Source organism: Centroberyx gerrardi, chromosome 9 (assembly GCF_048128805.1).
Source record: "Centroberyx gerrardi isolate f3 chromosome 9, fCenGer3.hap1.cur.20231027, whole genome shotgun sequence".
Classification (NCBI taxonomy): domain Eukaryota; kingdom Metazoa; phylum Chordata; class Actinopteri; order Beryciformes; family Berycidae; genus Centroberyx; species Centroberyx gerrardi.
Genome location: NC_136005.1, coordinates 15,114,541 through 15,133,753, shown reverse-complemented (window position 1 = coordinate 15,133,753; position 19,213 = coordinate 15,114,541). Strand labels below are relative to the sequence as shown.

The 19,213-nt window shown below is 40.9% G+C and overlaps 3 protein-coding genes across 5 annotated transcripts; all 3 read right to left on the bottom strand.

The window, feature by feature from the left end:
• Window positions 1-29: 29 nt before the first annotated feature.
• Window positions 30-5,739, bottom strand: LOC139908852 (cytochrome P450 2J2-like). The gene is made up of 9 exons (XM_071895694.2): window positions 5,444-5,739; window positions 4,668-4,833; window positions 4,383-4,535; window positions 4,114-4,274; window positions 3,239-3,412; window positions 2,200-2,341; window positions 1,275-1,462; window positions 503-644; window positions 30-286 (listed from the first exon to the last, which is right to left on the bottom strand). The coding sequence occupies exons 1-9, from the start codon at window positions 5,633-5,635 to the stop codon at window positions 111-113; spliced, it is 1,494 nt and encodes a 497-aa protein (XP_071751795.1). The 5' UTR covers window positions 5,636-5,739; the 3' UTR covers window positions 30-110.
• Window positions 5,740-7,197: 1,458 nt separating this feature from the next.
• Window positions 7,198-12,244, bottom strand: LOC139908853 (cytochrome P450 2J4-like). 2 transcript variants are annotated; one of them, XM_078285522.1, is made up of 10 exons: window positions 12,213-12,244; window positions 11,310-11,412; window positions 10,431-10,596; window positions 10,140-10,292; window positions 9,710-9,870; window positions 9,275-9,451; window positions 9,031-9,181; window positions 7,942-8,129; window positions 7,695-7,836; window positions 7,198-7,589 (listed from the first exon to the last, which is right to left on the bottom strand). In XM_078285522.1, exons 3-10 carry the CDS (start codon window positions 10,543-10,545, stop codon window positions 7,414-7,416), a joined length of 1,263 nt encoding a protein of 420 aa, XP_078141648.1. In that variant the 5' UTR covers window positions 10,546-10,596; window positions 11,310-11,412; window positions 12,213-12,244; the 3' UTR covers window positions 7,198-7,413. The 2 variants fall into 2 exon arrangements, with proteins under 2 accessions (XP_078141648.1, XP_078141647.1); XM_078285521.1 differs by lacking the exon at window positions 12,213-12,244 and having other exon boundaries at window positions 11,310-11,534.
• A 122-nt stretch (window positions 12,245-12,366) lies between these two features.
• On the bottom strand, window positions 12,367-19,104 carry LOC144539661 (cytochrome P450 2J4-like). 2 transcript variants are annotated; one of them, XM_078285525.1, is made up of 10 exons: window positions 19,086-19,104; window positions 16,963-17,065; window positions 16,195-16,360; window positions 15,904-16,056; window positions 15,474-15,634; window positions 15,043-15,219; window positions 14,795-14,936; window positions 14,012-14,199; window positions 13,765-13,906; window positions 12,367-13,659 (listed from the first exon to the last, which is right to left on the bottom strand). In XM_078285525.1, the coding sequence occupies exons 3-10, from the start codon at window positions 16,307-16,309 to the stop codon at window positions 13,484-13,486; spliced, it is 1,254 nt and encodes a 417-aa protein (XP_078141651.1). In that variant the 5' UTR covers window positions 16,310-16,360; window positions 16,963-17,065; window positions 19,086-19,104; the 3' UTR covers window positions 12,367-13,483. The 2 variants fall into 2 exon arrangements, with proteins under 2 accessions (XP_078141651.1, XP_078141650.1); XM_078285524.1 differs by lacking the exon at window positions 19,086-19,104 and having other exon boundaries at window positions 16,963-17,181.
• Between the last annotated feature and the right edge of the window lie 109 nt (window positions 19,105-19,213).

The window sequence follows — 19,213 nt, the reverse complement described above, 5'->3', positions numbered from 1 at the left end:
CTAGCCACACTTGCACCTTCGTACAGTAGATGCCGTCTAATGTGTTTAACTTGATCTAACTCGTTAGCATTACTGTAGCGTACAGTCCATAGGGAATATGCTGCAGGGGTTCAGCGGGCCTTGGTGTAGATCTTGAAGGGGTGCGGTGTGCGTGTGGCTCCGATGATCCCCTCTGTCCTCAGCTCTACTCCCTCCAGAGTGGAGAAAGAGAACTTCTGGAATAAACTGACGAAAAACAAGAACAGCTCCATTCTTGCCAGGCCCTCTCCCAGACATGCACGCTTTCCTGGGGAAAACAAACAAAATGCAAAAGGAGGCTAGGGTCGTGAAAATGTGTCTTACCCTCTCAGCATACTCTCACTATGCATCCACAGACACACATCTACTACATCTTTTCTATAACCTGCATCACTTTATTCCTCATGGTCAGTTTCTACAGAGTGGTTGGGGTTAGTTCAGTATTAAATCAAGGTCTAAGTTTTCAGTTTAATGTCAAAATTACCTGCAGAGAAAGGCAAGAAAGCGTCCCTCCTCACAAACTTGCCGTCGGCATCCAGGAAGTGTGCAGGGTTGAAGGTGTCTGGAGTCTCCCATTCATGCTTGTCAAACAGCACAGAGGTCAGGTTGGGCATCAAAGAGGTTCCCTACACACCACACAAGAAAACACTCAACCTCCTGGTTTGTATTTACAGCAAGGAAGCACAAATTTGATGGTAATCCTCCAGCAACTTTTATGTAGAATGTTTTTTTTTTCTTACAAAATACTACAGGGATAGGAAACCAGTTCAGCTGTTTGAGTGCAGTCATACATTGGTGACTGGGTCAAGTCAACAAGCTGGTGTTAACACAGTAAAGAGATGGCTTATAGTCACAGGGTCACTGCTGAAAGGATGACACAGGCAGTATTGTGTTTATCAGGTTATGTGACTACGCTGCCCATAGTTTTGTAACCTCAGTGAATCAACAATTATGTGTCGTGAAATATTCTTATTGTCTCGACTATTTCAGGAGAATTTTAAGTGTCAGAATACTCTTCAACCAACAGCAATAAAACAACTATTGACTTATGCATGCACATAAATACTTTTGGTATAAAGCAACCTCCCAGTGTTGTGTTCACCCTGAGTATGTTGACAGGTACAATATTTGCAGCAGCAACACTGGCTGACATTCCCCACGTACAAGATGCCATGTTGTTTTCCAAGAAACATGGAACATGGACACAACCAAGCCAGTTTAGACTACTTCAATGACTGAAGTCTGAGTAGATGCACCTTGGGTATGAAGTAACCCCCCAGTGTTGTGTCCTTGGCGGCCATCCTGAGTCCGTTGAGAGGAACAATGTTTCCCATCCTCTGGATCTCATGGATGACAGCATCAGTGTAGGGCATGTTGGGTCTGTCGGCCATAGTGGGCTGGCGGGTCTGTCCAATCACTCTGTCTATCTCTGCCTGGACTTTGTCTAGGTAGTGAAATAGAAGTTAGTTTTTAATTGGATCAATTAAACTGACTTCTTTCTAAACCCAAATTTAAGTTGGGCAGTGTATGACAACTCAGGTATGATGATAGTCTTGTATGGCTATACATACACATACACGTCTATATACATAGACATGAGCACATTATGCACTGGTTGCTTGGACAATCCCAGAGTTTAAAAAAAATAGGAGAATGTGGAAATAAGATCTTTGTCAGAAAATGCTTTTGTCAGGCTCATTTCTCAGTTCATAACAATGTCATCCATGTGGACTAAACCGGCCAAATGGTGATAATGTGATGGTTTATTAATCCCCATAGGTAAATTCTCTTTTCACTTTAACACCAGCTTTTAAACAGCTACTGAGCTCCTCTGAGTTAGCAGGGATTCAATGTCTTGCTTAAAGACACTCAGCAAGGCAGATGGCTGCTGACAGGAACTTGAACATGAGTCCTCCAGTTGAAGGACAGTCTCCCTACTCAATGTGTCACCCCCCCGGCCCAAATGAATGGACATACATCTGTTAACCTGTGAATCTGTCAGTAGTCAACATAGTGAGAATCCTTTCAAGCCTACAGGAGCTCTGTATTAGCATGAGGACAACGTACAGTAGTATCTTTAACCTTCAACATGTCTTCTTATCTATATTCTACTCTGTGCTGCTGCAATGACCCAATTTCCCCACTGGGATCATTCAAGTTTCTTCTTATCTGAACACTCACCCTGGACACGGGGGTGCTTGATGAGATAGATGAGGCCCCACTGCAGCGTTTTGGATGTGGTTTCAGTGCCAGCCAGGAACAGATCCAGACAACACAGAACCAGGTTGCCTTCGTAAAAGCCCAGTTCACGGTTTCCTTTGTGCTGTCAGGCAGATTGGAGGGATAGATGAGTGGGCAAACATACTGTCAGTTTATAGAAGGGATCATTTTGGTTCTTAGTACTGATTGGATGAGACACATTCAGAGCCATAAAATGCCCGGTAATCCCAAACCTGTGACCCTGTAGCAGTTAATTTAAATTTTAATGCACTAACCTAAATTCACCACTCACACTGCTACTTATGTGTCCCTTAGTTTAGCTACTGAACAAGAATTACTGTATTTTGCTTGGCAGAAGAATTACGTTTAATTACTATTTTTTTAAATGATCAATTAAAAAAAAAAGATTGATTAAACATTTACAGTCTTTCTTTTAAATACAATGATGTTAGTGCAGTTTTATAAAAGCAATGAGATCCAGCTTTGTCTCATGCCTGACAAGACGGAAGCTGTTCTAAAATACCCAAGGAAACACCTGTGACCACATTTTCCGCAGCTGTGGTTAATGTACAAACTGAAAATCATACCAATTCATACCAACACTACAACTGCTTGGCATTAAGTTATGAGTGTTTAAAGGGCAAATCGACACTAAATCAATCATCAATGATGTCAAAGCAGGTGTTTTGCCTTTGGCAGCCGATGCAAAACATCTACTTTGAAAACACTGACTGAGGTGTGGCCAGAAATGCAACATGCTTCAGTTTCAACCCATAGAGAGCAGTGCAACGCTTTTCTGCCTCATGTGATTTAGTGTTGATTTGTTCTTTGATTAAAAATATTTTAAAGTTTAAAGTTAGCTTAGTTATGTGGCTTTAAGTAAGCCACTTAAGGCTATGCATTACAGTGATTTTAGAACAAATACTGTAAGCTGTTGTTAAGAAGTGGAGTCAAGACAGACAGGTGAACAGATGGACATGGTGGCCATGGTCTTCCATACTTTCTCCTCGATGAGGAAGGTGTCGATGTAATCTCGTGGGTTGCTGGGGTCCAAGTCCAACTTGTGTCTCTCTATCTCTCCACTGATAAAGGCCTCCAAGGATTTACTGTGGCTGAAGATGTCATTGTGAGGCCCTGGCAGGTGCTTCATCAGTCTGGGGAATGCATCGTAAAGCTGTTTGGAGAGAAAACAGAGGAATTATTCAATGGGGTTGTTTTTATCCATTAGCTACTTAAGCGATATTGAAGACATATTACTATAGCTCATGACTTTTAGTTAACACAAGTCAAATGAGTCCTTGCAGTGACAAATCTGCATACTTAGTATGCATATAAGAATTATTTTTGTCCATATAAAAACATATTTATTGAATCATGGGTACACACTATAGAGAGTTATGAAATATATACAAACTTAATATATTGTATATTTAATTTATATTCGCCAATTTCTTCTTTACTCTGATTATTCTTGGGTTAGTGTAAGTTTGCAATGAGTCTGCTAAAAATGAACTGGATGGAGGCAGATAGCTTTTTTTCTGCTCCTTTACTGAAAACACAACTCACTACAAGAACAAAAAATAGGAATGAGTGTTGAAAATTTTAGTTGAAATCATCTAACAACAAAAAGACACAGGCACCAATCAAAACACAGGAAATAAGTAACTAACTCTAACCCTCAGTAAGTACAAAGAAAGCTTAACTAATTGTTTTATGAAATAATTCCATGTAATAATTAAACAACAGAAATATATTGTAGAAAAATAACAATAATCACGCAATCTTCACAATAAATGTAAAATAAAATGTTTCTTCTTTTGAGTAGATGCATCCATGCTAGTTTAGCTGCGTGTCTGAGCTGCTTCTGCATCCTACCTGAGCCCATATGGAGCCTTCCAGATAGACCATCTCCGTCAGGTTCGTCAGCATGGTCTGGAAGTTGTGGTCACTGTAGTCGAACCGTCTCCCAAACACTATCTGGCAGATGATGTTGGACACAGCGTTGTTGAACAGGTGCACGGGGTTAAATGGTTCACCTGAACAGAAGAAAGGTCTTTTCAAACAGCACCATCAGAAATAGTACACTGTGATTATTTTAGTTTGTCTTTTTTTGCTCTCTCTTCCATTTTGTTCTTTTTGCCAACCTTTCTCCTTCTCCATCCCCTCCTGTAGATGACGACTCTCCTCACAGATGCTCTGCTCCATGGAGCTCTTACCCAGACCAAAGGTTCGTAACGTAGTCATGGCAAAACGCCGCTGTCTCCGCCATACCTGCCCATTACTGAAGAAAAGACCCGCTGAGACAGAAAGGAACAAGACAACTGTGTTCAGGCAATAGGAGGGAGGTTGATCACCTGAGTTCTGATGTACTGTGTGTGTGTGTGTGTGTGTGTGTGTGTGTGTGAGACCAGTCAGGCTGCTTGATTCACCTGAGTTCCCTGAATAAAGTCTGGTCACCATCGGGCTGTAAGGCCGATCCATGAAGTTCTCGGCCTGTGTCACTATGGCTTCCTTCACCATCTTGTACCCAGACACAAACACTGTTTTGTCTCTTCCCAGACGCATGCAGAACACATTCCCATAAACATCAGCGAGCTGTGGATGCAGGAGCAGATAATAAGTCCCCTGTTGTCCAGCATGTGACCCTGATAAAATGCATGTCTCAGGACAATATTTTCAAAACAATGTGACTTGCAATCAACAGGTTTTTAACATTGTTTTCTTTGTTATATATATACTTTTTATCGTCATTAGTTATCTATTTCATTTGCGACAAGGTTTCAATAAATTGTAAATATGACACTTTTTTTTTCTTTTTAGTGAATGAGTGTCCACCCATGTTTTTTTATTACTTTCCTACGTCATCTATGGATTTTCTGTTGGAGAAAAGTCATACAAATTTAGACATTTAGGTAAGTTATGCAAACTCTGCTGCTGTATAGTCAATGGTGTTATGTTTGAGGGAACTATTTCATATGAGCCAGTGACAGTAGCCTAGTAATGCAGGGCAGTTATTACTGATTAGCTGATTATTTTTTTCTATTGGACATTCTCAGGGTGTTCAAATGCCCTACTTCAGGATCTTAAAATGTTTGCCATAAGTATTCCAGAAGCACAGAATAACTTACAGTGCGTTCAGGCTTTTTTACTCTCCTCATGTAGGCTACTCTACATGTGCATATGGAAATTCCTTGATGCTGCTTACCTTGGTTAGGTAAATGTGAGGCTGTTGAGTATCAATGCTGAACACATTTCCTAAAAGAGGGAGAGCTGGTGGTCCCGGAGGAAAGTTGGGTGGATTCCTTTTCATAAGAAAATAAGCAATCAGGAGAAGGGCAAAACTAAAAAGCAGTATTCCATTGAGGTCAAGCCCCAGAAACAGATCACAGAGCCACATTGTGAAGCAGAGCGAGAGAAAAGGAGGGCAAGAGACTGATAAGTATCAATGTTTGGCCCCTCACTTGCTCCACCATTCATTCCTAGTTAGAGATGGGGCGGTACTGCGCTGACTCCCAACTTATGTAGATGTGATGATCTATGTGCATAACAGAGAGAGTTGAGACATCCCTTTATTCACCAAATAAAGAAGAGTATAGAGTATAGCAAGAGGGAAAAAGCTGAAAACAGACTAAAACATACACACCATAATAAAAAAAGAGGAAAAAACAAAAAGCTTTCAGCCACCTTCCATCTCCTGTCTACTTTGCCTAACATCCCTGACAAAACATGGTGCTGTCTTGTAAGCCCGGATCTTCTCAAAGATGAATAAATCTTGAATTGCTGTGGAAAAGTCAGTGGAAAAGTAGCTGTTATGTCCAACTGACCAAGGTTTTTATTTTTATTTTTTCCCTTAAGCAGACCTTCAAAAGAAAAAGACATCATTGGTCATGAGTATCTATAAAATCGTTGACTCTCATGGTGTGTGAAGTTTTACTTTTAACCTCTTTGTTCTGAGAGAAATTTCTATTATCATGAACCGTATTCATTTGGTGCAAGTGTTACCTTCTCCCCAAAATCTTAGCCAATGCGTAGGTGAGGATCCTGCCTGTCCATTGTGTCCAGGCATAGCTATGCTTTGGCATACTGTCAGGTTGTAAAACAATGGGAAGATGTGGTAGAAGCGTATGAAAGGAAATAATATGCTCAATATTCTGATTTAGCAGCTTGAGGTGGAGCAGCGAGGCCGGAAAGCTAGAGGTTGCCGAGGATAGGGAGATAAGACTTTGACAGTTAAGACTATGACAGAAGCAGCTACAGTATGGGAGCGAGTAGTGAGTGGTGGTAGATGAGGAGGAAGCCCGCCAACTGGGACACAAAGTAGCTTAGGCAGATAGCCTAACTGGGTTAGCCTTGTGTTAGCATTAGCTTGGTAGCATGCGTGAACATTAGCATGTTAGAATTTGTGTGCACATTCATTTGGTAATTTGGAGCCCGCATACACCTCTGTGTAATTTTGTGACTTCGATAAACAGGGTGGCTACAGCTAGAACGGGCCATGGGTCAGTGAAGCTGCCAGTCAGACTTAGCTTAGCCTAAGCAGATATAATGCTGAGTCGGCTGCTGCTGGAATACACTGTTGAGAACATCTTGAGGTGTCTTGGGCGCAATTGAACGAAACATTGGTGAAGGAAGGTGCCCACTTGATAATCTCAATGACTCACTCACCCTGAAAGTCAGAGTAGGTAGCTGGTGAATGCTGCTGCCTGTCTTTATGGTCCTGTAGATTTATGACGGTATAGCCTGATGTTTGGCCTCGATATGAATGTTCACCAACTGGCCAAAGATGTGATAACAGATGAGATAGTAAAGAAATATTTGTGTATTTTCAGCAAGTTGAGCCTCTTTCCTGGATCATGTTGCAAAAATGTTTGCCTGCACCTTCAGTTATGTGGCAAGATGTGCTGTCCTTCCCACACTACAGAATATTGATCTATCCAATAATCAGAGAGACTGTATGAATTCTCTTTTTAACAGTTCCTTGAATACAAGAACAATTTATTTAATCACACAGAATGAAATATACAAGCACAGAAGATACATATGGAACCCCATAACATTAGGCAACTATACAGCTGACAAAGTGGGAGATTACAAAATAGTTTGTTTAGTTTTCTGTTACAGACCATTGGTTAGATTATTAATTAGATGAAAAGGGTTCAGTGCGATCAGCGAGGTTCAGCGAGCCTTGGCATAGACCTTGAAGGGATACGGTATGCGTGTAGCACCAACGATCCCTTCTGTACTCAACTCTACTCCATCCAGAGTGGAGAAAGAGAACTTCTGGAATAAACTGACGAAAAACAGGAACAGCTCCATCTTGGCTAGGCCTTCTCCTAGACACACACGCTTCCCTGAAGAACACACACACAGATACACATGTAGGGATATAAGCTCAGGATCACATAACATTCCAGATTTATCAGAACAGGTTAACAATTAGGGATAAGTTAGTTTACCTGCAGAGAAAGGCAAGAACGCTTCTCTCCTCACAAACTTGCCCTCAGCATCCAGGAAGTGTGCAGGGTTGAAGGTGTCTGGAGTCTCCCATTCATTCTTGTCAAACAGCACAGAGGTCAGGTTGGGCATTAAGGACGTACCCTAAACACAACCCAGAGGTTAACACCAAGCAATGCTGCAACAACAACATTGGCTGACTAACCAAGCCAGTTTAGACTTGAATGACTGAAGTCTGAGTAGATGCACCTTGGGTATGAAGTAACCCCCCAGTGTTGTGTCCTTGGCGGCCATCCTGAGTCCGTTGAGAGGAACAATGTTTCCCATCCTCTGGATCTCATGGATGACAGCATCAGTGTAGGGCATGTTGGGTCTGTCGGCCATAGTGGGCTGGCGGGTCTGTCCAATCACTCTGTCTATCTCTGCCTGGACTTTCTCTAAGTAGTGAAATAGAAGGATTTAACCTAATAGCAATTAGGAAAAAAAGGTTCAGGACAGCAACTTGATCCCATCAATCATCTTTATTGGCCAAAGCTTTTCAGAGCAAGCTCTTTTGTCAGGGCACAATATAGGGCTGAACAATTAATTGAAATTTTATCGAAATCGCAATATGGCCTACTGCAATTTTCAAATCACAGGAGGCGCAATATTTGTTAATATATGTGTGTCAAAATACCATTTTAAATTAAATATTGTCGTGCTGCAGAGATGTCCTGGCCTACACATCATATTCTACAGACTTAAGAAAACATCTTTGTTTGGTACAGATCCCCGCAAAAATCACACCATAATCATTTTAATATGTTTTTCAATGAAAATGAGAATAATGATGTAAAAATTATCATTTCCTCTAATATCACAAATCATATCGCAATTGCAATATCAGTCAAAATAATCGCAATTAGATATTTTTTCAAAATCGTTCAGCCCTAGCACAATACGTGAATGAAAGACCATGCACATTAAAACATTCCAGCAGGCAGACTTTCTCTCTATCTATTTCTATTCCCAAACAGTAGTATTCTCTTTCCCTGCCTCCCTACACAGGACAGGTGTTGCTGTTTCTCAAATCAAGTCTGCCTGCTGGAGTTTTATAATGTGCATGGTCTTTCATTCATGTACTATGCCCTGATTAAGTAGCTTCCACCGAATCACATGGTATAATAGGGTGATTGAAGGGATCAAGTTGCTGTCCTGAACCTTTTGGTGCTTTAGGAAAAACTATTCTGTAAGGACAAAGCGCCTCACTACTACAAGGACAAGCAAAGCATGTAAATTTTTATTGATATATTTTGGTTACAATTTCACAGTGAGCTCAGGGTTTAGGATTTCACCTACTCTGGATATCGGGGTACTTGATGAGGAAAACAAAGGCCCACTGCAAAGTGGTGGAGGTGGTCTCAGTTCCAGCCAGGAACAGATCGAGAGAGCACAGAGCCAGGTTGGCCTCATTGAAGCCCACATCAGACTTCTTGTAGACTTCTTTGTGCTATTGCAAAATGGAGAAGATATATAGTAGTGAATGAACTAACCGAAAGGGCAACGATTGTACAGCATGTGTGCAGTGTAGTTGGTCACATACATTCTCCATTTCCATGACGAAAGCATCAATGTAGTCCCGGGGATTGCTGGGGTCCAGGTTCTGCTTGTGCCTCTTTATCTCCTGACTAAGAAAGTCTTCCACGTACTTGTAGTGGCTAAACATTTTGTTGTGAGGGCCTGGCAAATGCTTCATCAATTGAGGGAATGCCTCATACAGCTACAGGAAGAAAAGTGACGTTGGTTTGATTTATGACATTTGCCTTTACCTTCTTCAATAAATCTGTGTCCAGGGACAGTGTAGCAACTCATTCTCTGCCTGTGAGACCACATGGGCCCCCTGAGGATAGACCAACAGAGCTGCCCCTCTTTTTTTTACCCACCTACCCGTCCTACTAAAGAAAAAAAATCAGAGAAGAGATGTCTCTATCTACTTTACAAACACAATGACTGAATTGAAAGGATATTGTTCTCTTACTTGACCCCATACGGAGCCCTCCAGCAGAATGGCTTCAGACAGATACTGTAGCATGATCTGGAAGTTGTGGTCGTTGTAGTCAAACCGTCTCCCCATCACCAACTGGCAAATTATGTTGGACACAGCATTGTTGAAGAGGCCTGCTGGGTTGAAAGGTTCACCTGGAGGAAAGGAGTCCAGAGTTCAGAAAATTCCATTGCTTAGGAACATTTGTTGCTGTTGCTTGTAATGTAGGAATCTGAGCCCATACTCATTGTAAATTTCTCTGGATAAAAGCATCAGCTAAACAGCTAAAATGTAAATGTGCCATTTTGTTTAAGGATCCACTGTACTTTCTTGATGTGCTCATATCTGTTGAATTATACGGTAATTGTTTTCTGTGTTGCTTCTTTTCCACTGCGCCCCCTTCTGAACAACTACTACCTCTTACCTTTCTCCTTCTCCATCTCTTCTTGTAGGTAGCGACTCTCCTTACAGATACACTGTTCCATGAGGCTTTTGCCCAGGCCGAAGCTACGTAAGGTAGACAAGGCAAAGCGCCGCTGTCTCTTCCATGTTTCACCATTGCTCAAGAACAGACCAGCTATGGACAAGCATAAGTAATACAAAGTATAAGGCACACAGTATAATTTAGAAGCAATACACAGTATAAGGAACTGATTCCTGTACACCAAGAGAGAGGTAGAGGTAGGGAGGGAGACAGAGGGAGAGAGATTTTCACCTGACGTTCCTGAATAAATCCTGTCAGCCACTGCACTGGAGGGTCGGTCCACAAAGTTCTCAGCCTGTGTCACTATGGCTTCCTTCACCATCTTGTACCCAGACACAAACACCATCTTATCCTTGCCAAGACGGACGCTGAACACATTCCCATAGACATCGGCGAGCTGTGGACATTAAACCAGAGAAGAGCCAACATTGGTGAATCAGCAAGAATTACTGCATCACATGGTGGGCAACTTTTGAAAGAAAAGTAAATTTCCTGAAAATAATGTATGGGCTAGCTGCTAGAAAAGTGCTTGCTTCAGCATGAGTTTTTTTCCCCTGTGTGTTTGCAATTTGACCACCAGATGTCAGTATCCCCCTTTCGTTTCTATGGGACAAAAAGGTTGAATCCATCTGCACATCTTCTAAAGCAACTAGACAATTTAAAGTTGGCATGAGTTTCCTAGCTTTCAGTTAGACAACTAAATATACCCATTAGTGAAAAATGTCTACATAATATTATATATTATTATTATTATATACATATATATATTAACCTGGTAGAAACCCTTCAGTGTAGTTGTTACTGCCATAATATTTAAATGGTTTAATCAGACAGTTCAAAGGTTAGGGTTAGTTGTTGGTCTTGAATTTATGCTAAATGCTAATTATCATTAAGCTATTGGTCTTCTTCGAATAATGTCACAATAAAATGTAAATGTAAAAATGAAATTCTGAATAGCAAAACTGAAATTCAAAAGAGAACTAGGAAAATTATGAAATTGAAAATGTTTAATTTACAGTTTAAAATTAAAGCATTAGCAATTCCATTATGATTTTGAGTCTTTTATCCTAAAGTGTCCTAAGGTAAAACCTCTCTAGTTAAAAAGCTTACCTTTGTAAAATAAATGTGAGGCTGTTTTGTGTCAACACTGAAGAAGTTCCCCACAAGCGGGAGAGCCAGCGGACCTGGAGGATAGTTTGGAGGATTCCTGTTTCTGAGGAAATCGGCGATCAGGAGGAACAACAAAATAAACAGCAGTATCGCCTTGAGGTCAAGCCCCAACAAAATGTTATAAAGCCACATGGTTAAGCAGAGCCAGACCAACAGCTGACCAGTGTGGAAAATGTCGCTCTTCCTGTTTTTCTGCTGTCACCGTCGAAGCACCTGCCAGGTGACAATGCTTGTTCACAGCTGATAATATAATACTTAAATTTACACACCCAGTGACTACGTACAATTAATATTACGTAATAGAAAAAATAATAAAATAACTGACTACAAAGTCTGTGCAAAGGTGCTCAGAATCAATGTCACGGTCTTACATAACCAACTACAGACCACACCTACTTATCCCGTTGATAAACAGGACTGGACATGCTGTCATTTAAATAGCCTACCTAAATAATTATTATTATGCCGAAACATAAACAACATGCTAAGCATCACGAGCAGCAACATTCAAGCAATATGATAAAATGTGATCAGAACTGTTGTTTAGAGCAGTTCTCAACAAGTGCAAAAGATAAAACATTAACTATGTGATCTGAGCTTGGATGTTAATGCCGTTGTGAACAAGAGAGCAGAGTGCAGATTGAGAAAGAGTGGGAATGAAATGAGCTTAATGATTCAATATCATGACTGGCAAATTCAATATTTTACTAGTTTTTATGCTTGCCAAACGGTTAAGTATCTAGCCTACATGTGCTGGTGTCGTGAAATATTATTTGTTTCCTTGCTCAGTAACATCAATATTACCAACAAAAATAAAGTTCGTAGTGGCAATTAACAACTTACCACAGTGTGACAACGAAAGAAGAGTTTCCCGACTGCCCCGCAAGGCATTGTGGGTATTAAGAGTCTTTGTGATTATCACAACACAACAGTTCAAATGGCTGTATTTTCTTCAAATGTCAACATATCAACATGTGGCTTAGTAGAAGACAGAGAGTTGAAACATCCCTTTATTAACCAAATAAGAGCACAGAGTACAGAAAATACAAATACAGCAAGAAGGAATAAGCTGAAAACAGACCAAAACATACACATAACAAAAAAAGAGGAAAAAACAAAAGCTTTCAGCCACCTCCCATCTCCTGTGCCTAACACCCCTCAAAATGCAGCTCCTCTTCCCTTACAAAACATGAAGCTGCCTTGTAAGCCCAAATCTTCTCAAAGATGAAGAGAAGCTTCTGTCAGTGGAGAAGTAGCTTGATCCTGCGGTTATGTCCATGTAGCATTTAACTGACCACTAGTATGCACATTTTCTGTTCACCTCTCCTTTTTTATTTCTTCCCTTATAGCTACCAAAAGATTATGCAGATTTTTGAAAGAAAAGCCATCACTGTTCATGAATATCTCCAAAATCTCTGATGATTCTTATTATGTATAAAGTGCAGGTCAGTTGACTTTATAAGTGACATAGATCTCTGTCCTAACATTAGTTTTAACCTCTTTGTTCTGAGAGACCTCAGTAGACATATTTTTATTACCCATAATATTTGGTATTGTAATTGGGAAATGCATTTGTAAAATTTGGTTTTATTTTGTTGATCATGGGAACATTGCCACAGCTTGTGTGGATAAGAAAACGTCAGTATAGTATAATATAGATGTTTGGTGGTCGATCAATAAAGCTTGATTGTAATTTTCTTAAAATCTATGTATGTATGTAAAATTTTGCATTAATAATGATACTTTACCCTTTTCCATTACGATTGTTATTTTAAGCATTCTCTTATCTTATCATTGATTATTTGTAGGTTATTGTATTGCTTCCTTGTGAGGACCCCAGGAAGGGAAAACTAGCTGTCATTAAATTGGCAGCGAATGGGGATCCTAATAAAAAACAAAAGAGATACAAAACACAATACACTTGCTATGTAATTATTGGCCAAAGATGTGATAAAAGATGAGCTAGTAAAGAAATATTTTTGTTGAACCTCTTTCCTGGATCATAATTACAAACTGTAGTTATGTGGTGGTTTTGCCACATAAGTTGTTTTCTGTTACAGATCATTGGTTAGATTATTGATTAGATGAAAAGGCTTCATTGAGATTTTGCATGGTCAGCGAGCCTTGGCATAGACCTTGAAGGGATAAGGTGTACGTGTAATTCCAACGATCCCTTCTGTACTCAACTCTACTCCATCCAGAGTGGAGAAAGAGAACTTCTGGAATAAACTGACGAAAAACAGGAACAGCTCCATCTTGGCTAGGCCTTCTCCTAGACACACACGCTTCCCTGAAGAACACACACACAGATACACATGTAGGGATATAAGCTCAGGATCACATAACATTCCAGATTTATCAGAACAGGTTAACAATTAGGGATAAGTTAGTTTACCTGCAGAGAAAGGCAAGAACGCTTCTCTCCTCACAAACTTGCCCTCAGCATCCAGGAAGTGTGCAGGGTTGAAGGTGTCTGGAGTCTCCCATTCATTCTTGTCAAACAGCACAGAGGTCAGGTTGGTCATCAAGGACGTACCCTAAACACGACCCAGAGGTTAACACCAAGCAATGCTGCAACAACAACATTGGCTGACTAACCAAGCCAGTTTAGACTTGAATGACTGAAGTCTGAGTAGATGCACCTTGGGTATGAAGTAACCCCCCAGTGTTGTGTCCTTGGCGGCCATCCTGAGTCCGTTGAGAGGAACAATGTTTCCCATCCTCTGGATCTCATGGATGACAGCATCAGTGTAGGGCATGTTGGGTCTGTCGGCCATAGCGGGCTGGCGGGTCTGTCCAATCACTCTGTCTATCTCTGCCTGGACTTTCTCTAAGTAGTGAAATAGACAGATTTAACCTAATAGCAATTAGGAAAAAAAGGTTCAGGACAGCAACTTGATCCCATCAATCATCTTTATAGGCCAAAGCTTTTCAGAGCAAGCTCTTTTGTCAGGGCACAATACATAAATGAAAGACCATGCACATTAAAACATTACAGCAGGCAGACATTATCTCTAGTATATTTCTATTCCCAAAAAGAAGCATTCTCATTCCCTGCCTCCCTACACAGGACAGGTGTTGCGGTTTCTCAAATCAAGTCTGCCTGAGTGTTTTAATGTGCATGGTCTTTCAGTTATGTGTTGTGCCCTGATGAAGTAGCTTCCACCGAATCACATGGGATAATGGGGTGATAAGGGATCAAATTCCTGTCCTGACCTTTTTTCCCCACTGTTATTAGTTTTAGTTCCCTGGAGGACCAAAGGACCCCTTTGGTCCTCTGGGTCCTTTGGGAAAAACTATTCTGTATGGTTAAAGCGCCTCACTTCTACAAGGATTCAAGCTTTATAAAAGCAAATAAGCAAAGCATATCAAATTTATTTTTTTTTCAATTTCACAGTGAGCTCAGGGTTTAGGATTTCACCTACCCTGGATATTGGGGTACTTGATGAGGAAAACAAAGGCCCACTGCAAAGTGGTGGAGGTGGTCTCAGTTCCAGCCAGGAACATATCAAGAGAGCACAGAGCCAGGTTGGCCTCATTGAAGCCCAGATCAGACTCTCCTTTGTGCTATTGAGAAATGGAGAAAAGATATACAGTATTGAATGAATGGTAGTTTGACTGACAGAAAGGGCAACGATTGTACAGCATGTGTGCAGTGTAGTTGGTCACATACATTTTCCATTTCCATGAGGAAAGCGTCAATGTAGTCCCGGGGATTGCTGGGGTCCAGGTCCTGCTTGTGCCTCTTTATCTCTTGACTGACGAAGCCTTCCAAGTACTTGTAGTGGCTAAACATTTTGTTGTGAGTGCCTGGCAAATGCTTCATCAATTGAGGGAATGCCTCATACAGCTACAGGAAGAAAAGTGACGGTTTGATTTATGACATTTGCCTTTACCTTCTTCAATAAATCTGTGTCCAGGGACAGTGTAGCAACTCATTCTCTGCCTGTGAGACCACATGGGCCCCCTGAGGATAGACCAACAGAGCTGCCGCTCTTTTTTTACCCTCCTACCCTTCCTACTAAAGAAAAAAAATCAGAGAAGAGATGTCTCTATCTACTTTACAAACACAATGACTGAATTGAAAGGATATTGTTCTCTTACTTGACCCCATACGGAGCCCTCCAGCAGAATGGCTTCAGACAGATACTGTAGCATGATCTGGAAGTTGTGGTCGTTGTAGTCAAACCGTCTCCCCATCACCAACTGGCAAATTATGTTGGACACAGCATTGTTGAAGAGGCCTGCTGGGTTGAAAGGTTCACCTGGAGGAAAGGAGTCCAGAGTTCAGAAAATTCCATTGCTTAGGAACATTTGTTGCTGTTGCTTGTAATGTTGGAATCTGAGCCCATACTCATTGTAAATTTCTCTGGATAAAAGCGTCAGCTAAACAGCTAAAATGTAAATGTGCCATTTTGTTTAAGGATCCACTGTACTTTCTTGATGTGCTCATATCTGTTGAATTATACGGTAATTGTTTTCTGTGTTGCTTCTTTTCCACTGCGCCCCCTTCTGAACAACTACTACCTCTTACCTTTCTCCTTCTCCATCTCTTCTTGTAGGTAGCGACTCTCCTTACAGATACACTGTTCCATGAGGCTTTTGCCCAGGCCGAAGCTACGTAAGGTAGACAAGGCAAAGCGCCGCTGTCTCTTCCATGTTTCACCATTGCTTACGAACAGACCAGCTATGGACAAGCATAAGTAATACAAAGTATAAGGCACACAGTATAATTTAGAAGCAATACACAGTATAAGGAACTGATTCCTGTACACCAAGAGAGAGGTAGAGGTAGGGAGGGAGACAGAGGGAGAGAGATTTTCACCTGACGTTCCTGAATAAATCCTGTCAGCCACTGCACTGGAGGGTCGGTCCACAAAGTTCTCAGCCTGTGTCACTATGGCTTCCTTCACCATCTTGTACCCAGACACAAACACCATCTTATCCTTGCCAAGACAGACGCTGAACACATTCCCATAGACATCGGCAAGCTGTGGACATTAAACCAGAGAAGAGCCAACATTGGTGAATCAGCAAGAATTACTGCATCACATGGTGGGCAACTTTTGAAAGAAAACTACATTTCCTAAAAATAATGTATGGGCTAGCAGCTAGAAAAGTGCTTGCTTCAGCATGACAGGTTATTTTTTCCTGTGTGTTTGCAATTTGACCACCAGATGTCTAGGTGAAGGTATGAAGAACTAGCTAGATGCTAAGGTTTTGGAGAGAATAATGTAATACATAGTAAAAATGGCATGTGTTTCCTAGCTTTCAGTTTGTTAGACAACTAAATACCCTTTAGTTGTTGTAAATGGTCTTTACTTCATGCTAAATGCTAGTTATCATTTAGCCTATCGGTCTTCTTGGAATAATATCACAATAAAATGTAAATGTGAAAATGAAATTCTGAATAGCAAAACTGAAATTCAAGAAAACTGGGAAAGATGAAAGAGTAATTTTTACAATGAGAAGTTAAATATAAAAATTAAAATTAAAGCATTAGCAATTCCATTATGATTTTGAGTCTTTTATCCTTAATCGTTCTCATAGTTTAAGGGCCCTAAGGTAAAACCTCTCTAGTTAAAAAGCTTACCTTTGTAAAGTAAATGTGAGGCTGTTTTGTGTCAACACTGAAGAAGTTCCCCACAAGGGGGAGAGCCAGCGGACCTGGAGGATAGTTTGGAGGATTCCTGTTTCTGAGGAAATCGGCGATCAGGAGGAACAACAAAATAAACAGCAGTATCGCCTTGAGGTCAAGCCCCAACAAAATGTTATAAAGCCACATGGTTAAGCAGAGCCAGACCAACAGTTGACCAGTGTGGAAAATGTCGCTCTTCCTGTTTTTTTGCTGCTGCGGGTGCTTCTTCACACTTGACAGTACAATTCTTCCATTCACACACCCAGTGACTGCATACAATAAAATTACATAACAAAAAAAAAATAGAAAAATACTAAAATAACTGACGTCAATGTCTGTACAAAGGTGCTCAGAATCAATGTCACGGCCTTGCATAACCAACTACAGAGCACACCTACTTATCCCGTTGATAAACAGGACTGGACATCCATCTCTTTCACAGAGTTAGGACTGAATGATAAAGCAATATCACACGAGAGGGAGTGCTGTTGTACTGTACATCAGCACGGCTGTGATTCGGTCGGCGGCCTCGTGCCGAAGATAATCACAGCCGTGCTGATATACAGTACAACAGCACGACCTCGAGTGTGATATTGCTTTTATACAACAGTTGTATAAACAAAGCTATTCATCAAGTAATGGTAATTTGAGACAACAGATGATTTTTATCTGTTGTCTCCGCCAACAAAAACAGTTCCCTCAGGATTCCACTACCAAGTGTTGCCAAGCAACAGGTAAACTGTTTCCCGACTGCAAGCTAGCTAAGCTAGGTACTTTTAGGTTAGAACCTCCTTGGTTAGCACAGACGATTTCAGCTTACTTTCTTCCCAATCTTCCGCCTCGGCCGACCGTTCATAATTATGGTCAAATGTATCCATATTTGCGTTGTCGCTACTAGGTGCGAATTAAGTTAGAGTTTTGTGTGGACGTGTACTGGGAATATCTGGTAAGCATTTGTTTGTTGCACAACACTGTATTGTCTGCTAGAAGTGCTAACCAGCTGGTTAGCTTGCCAGCTACTCAGCTAACGTCAGATGACGTTGTGGTGATCCGCTTTTTATTTCTCCTCACAAGAAGCTGTTCTAACCTGTAACCTTGATTAGGATAGCGTTTTTCTGTGTGGAGAAAGCTCTGCCCGGAGCGCGTTAGCACTTCTAGCAGACAATACAGTGTTGTGCAACAAACAAATGCTTACCAGATATTCCCAGTACACGTCCACACAAAACTCTAACTTAATTCGCACCTAGTAGCGACAACGCAAATAAGTATCCATATTTGCGTTGTCGCTACTAGGTGCGAATTAAGTTAGAGTTTTGTGTGGACGTGTACTGGGAATATCTGGTAAGCATTTGTTTGTTGCACAACACTGTATTGTCTGCTAGAAGTGCTAACCAGCTGGTTAGCTTGCCAGCTACTCAGCTAACGTCAGATGACGTTGTGGTGATCCGCTTTTTATTTCTCCTCACAAGAAGCGCTCCGGGCAGAGCTTTCTCCACACAGAAAAACGCTATCCTAATCAAGGTTACAGGTTAGAACAGCTGTGAAGCGGAGTGATACATACAGTACAGCGTCCCAGTGCTGTTATCATAATTGAGGTCACTGTATATCAGCACTCATGGAATGCCTCTTGTCCAATCAAATTGCTCGACCGGAACTAACTGTTGTATAAAAACCTAAATAATTATTATCATGCCGAAACATAAACAACATGCTGAGCATCATGAGCAGCAACTTTCTCATTGAAGAAATGTGATAAAATGTGATCTGAACTGTTGTTTAGAGCAGTTCTCAACAAGTGCAAAAGATAAAACATTAACTATGTGATCTGAGCTTGGATGTTAATGCCGTTGTGAACAAGAGAGCAGAGTGCAGATTGAAAAAGAGAGTGGGAATGAAAGGAGCTTAATGATTCAATATCATGACTGGCAAATTCAATATTTTACTAGTTTTTATGCTTGCCAAACGGTTAAGTATCTAGCCTACATGTGCTGGTGTCGTGAAATATTATTTGTTTCCTTGCTCAGTAACATCAATATTACCAACAAAAATAAAGTTCGTAGTGGCAATTAACAACTTACCACAGTGTGACAACGAAAGAAGAGTTTCCCGACTGCCCCGCAAGGCATTGTGGGTATTAAGAGTCTTTGTGATTATCACAACACAACAGTTCAAATGGCTGTATTTTCTTCAAATGTCAACATATCAA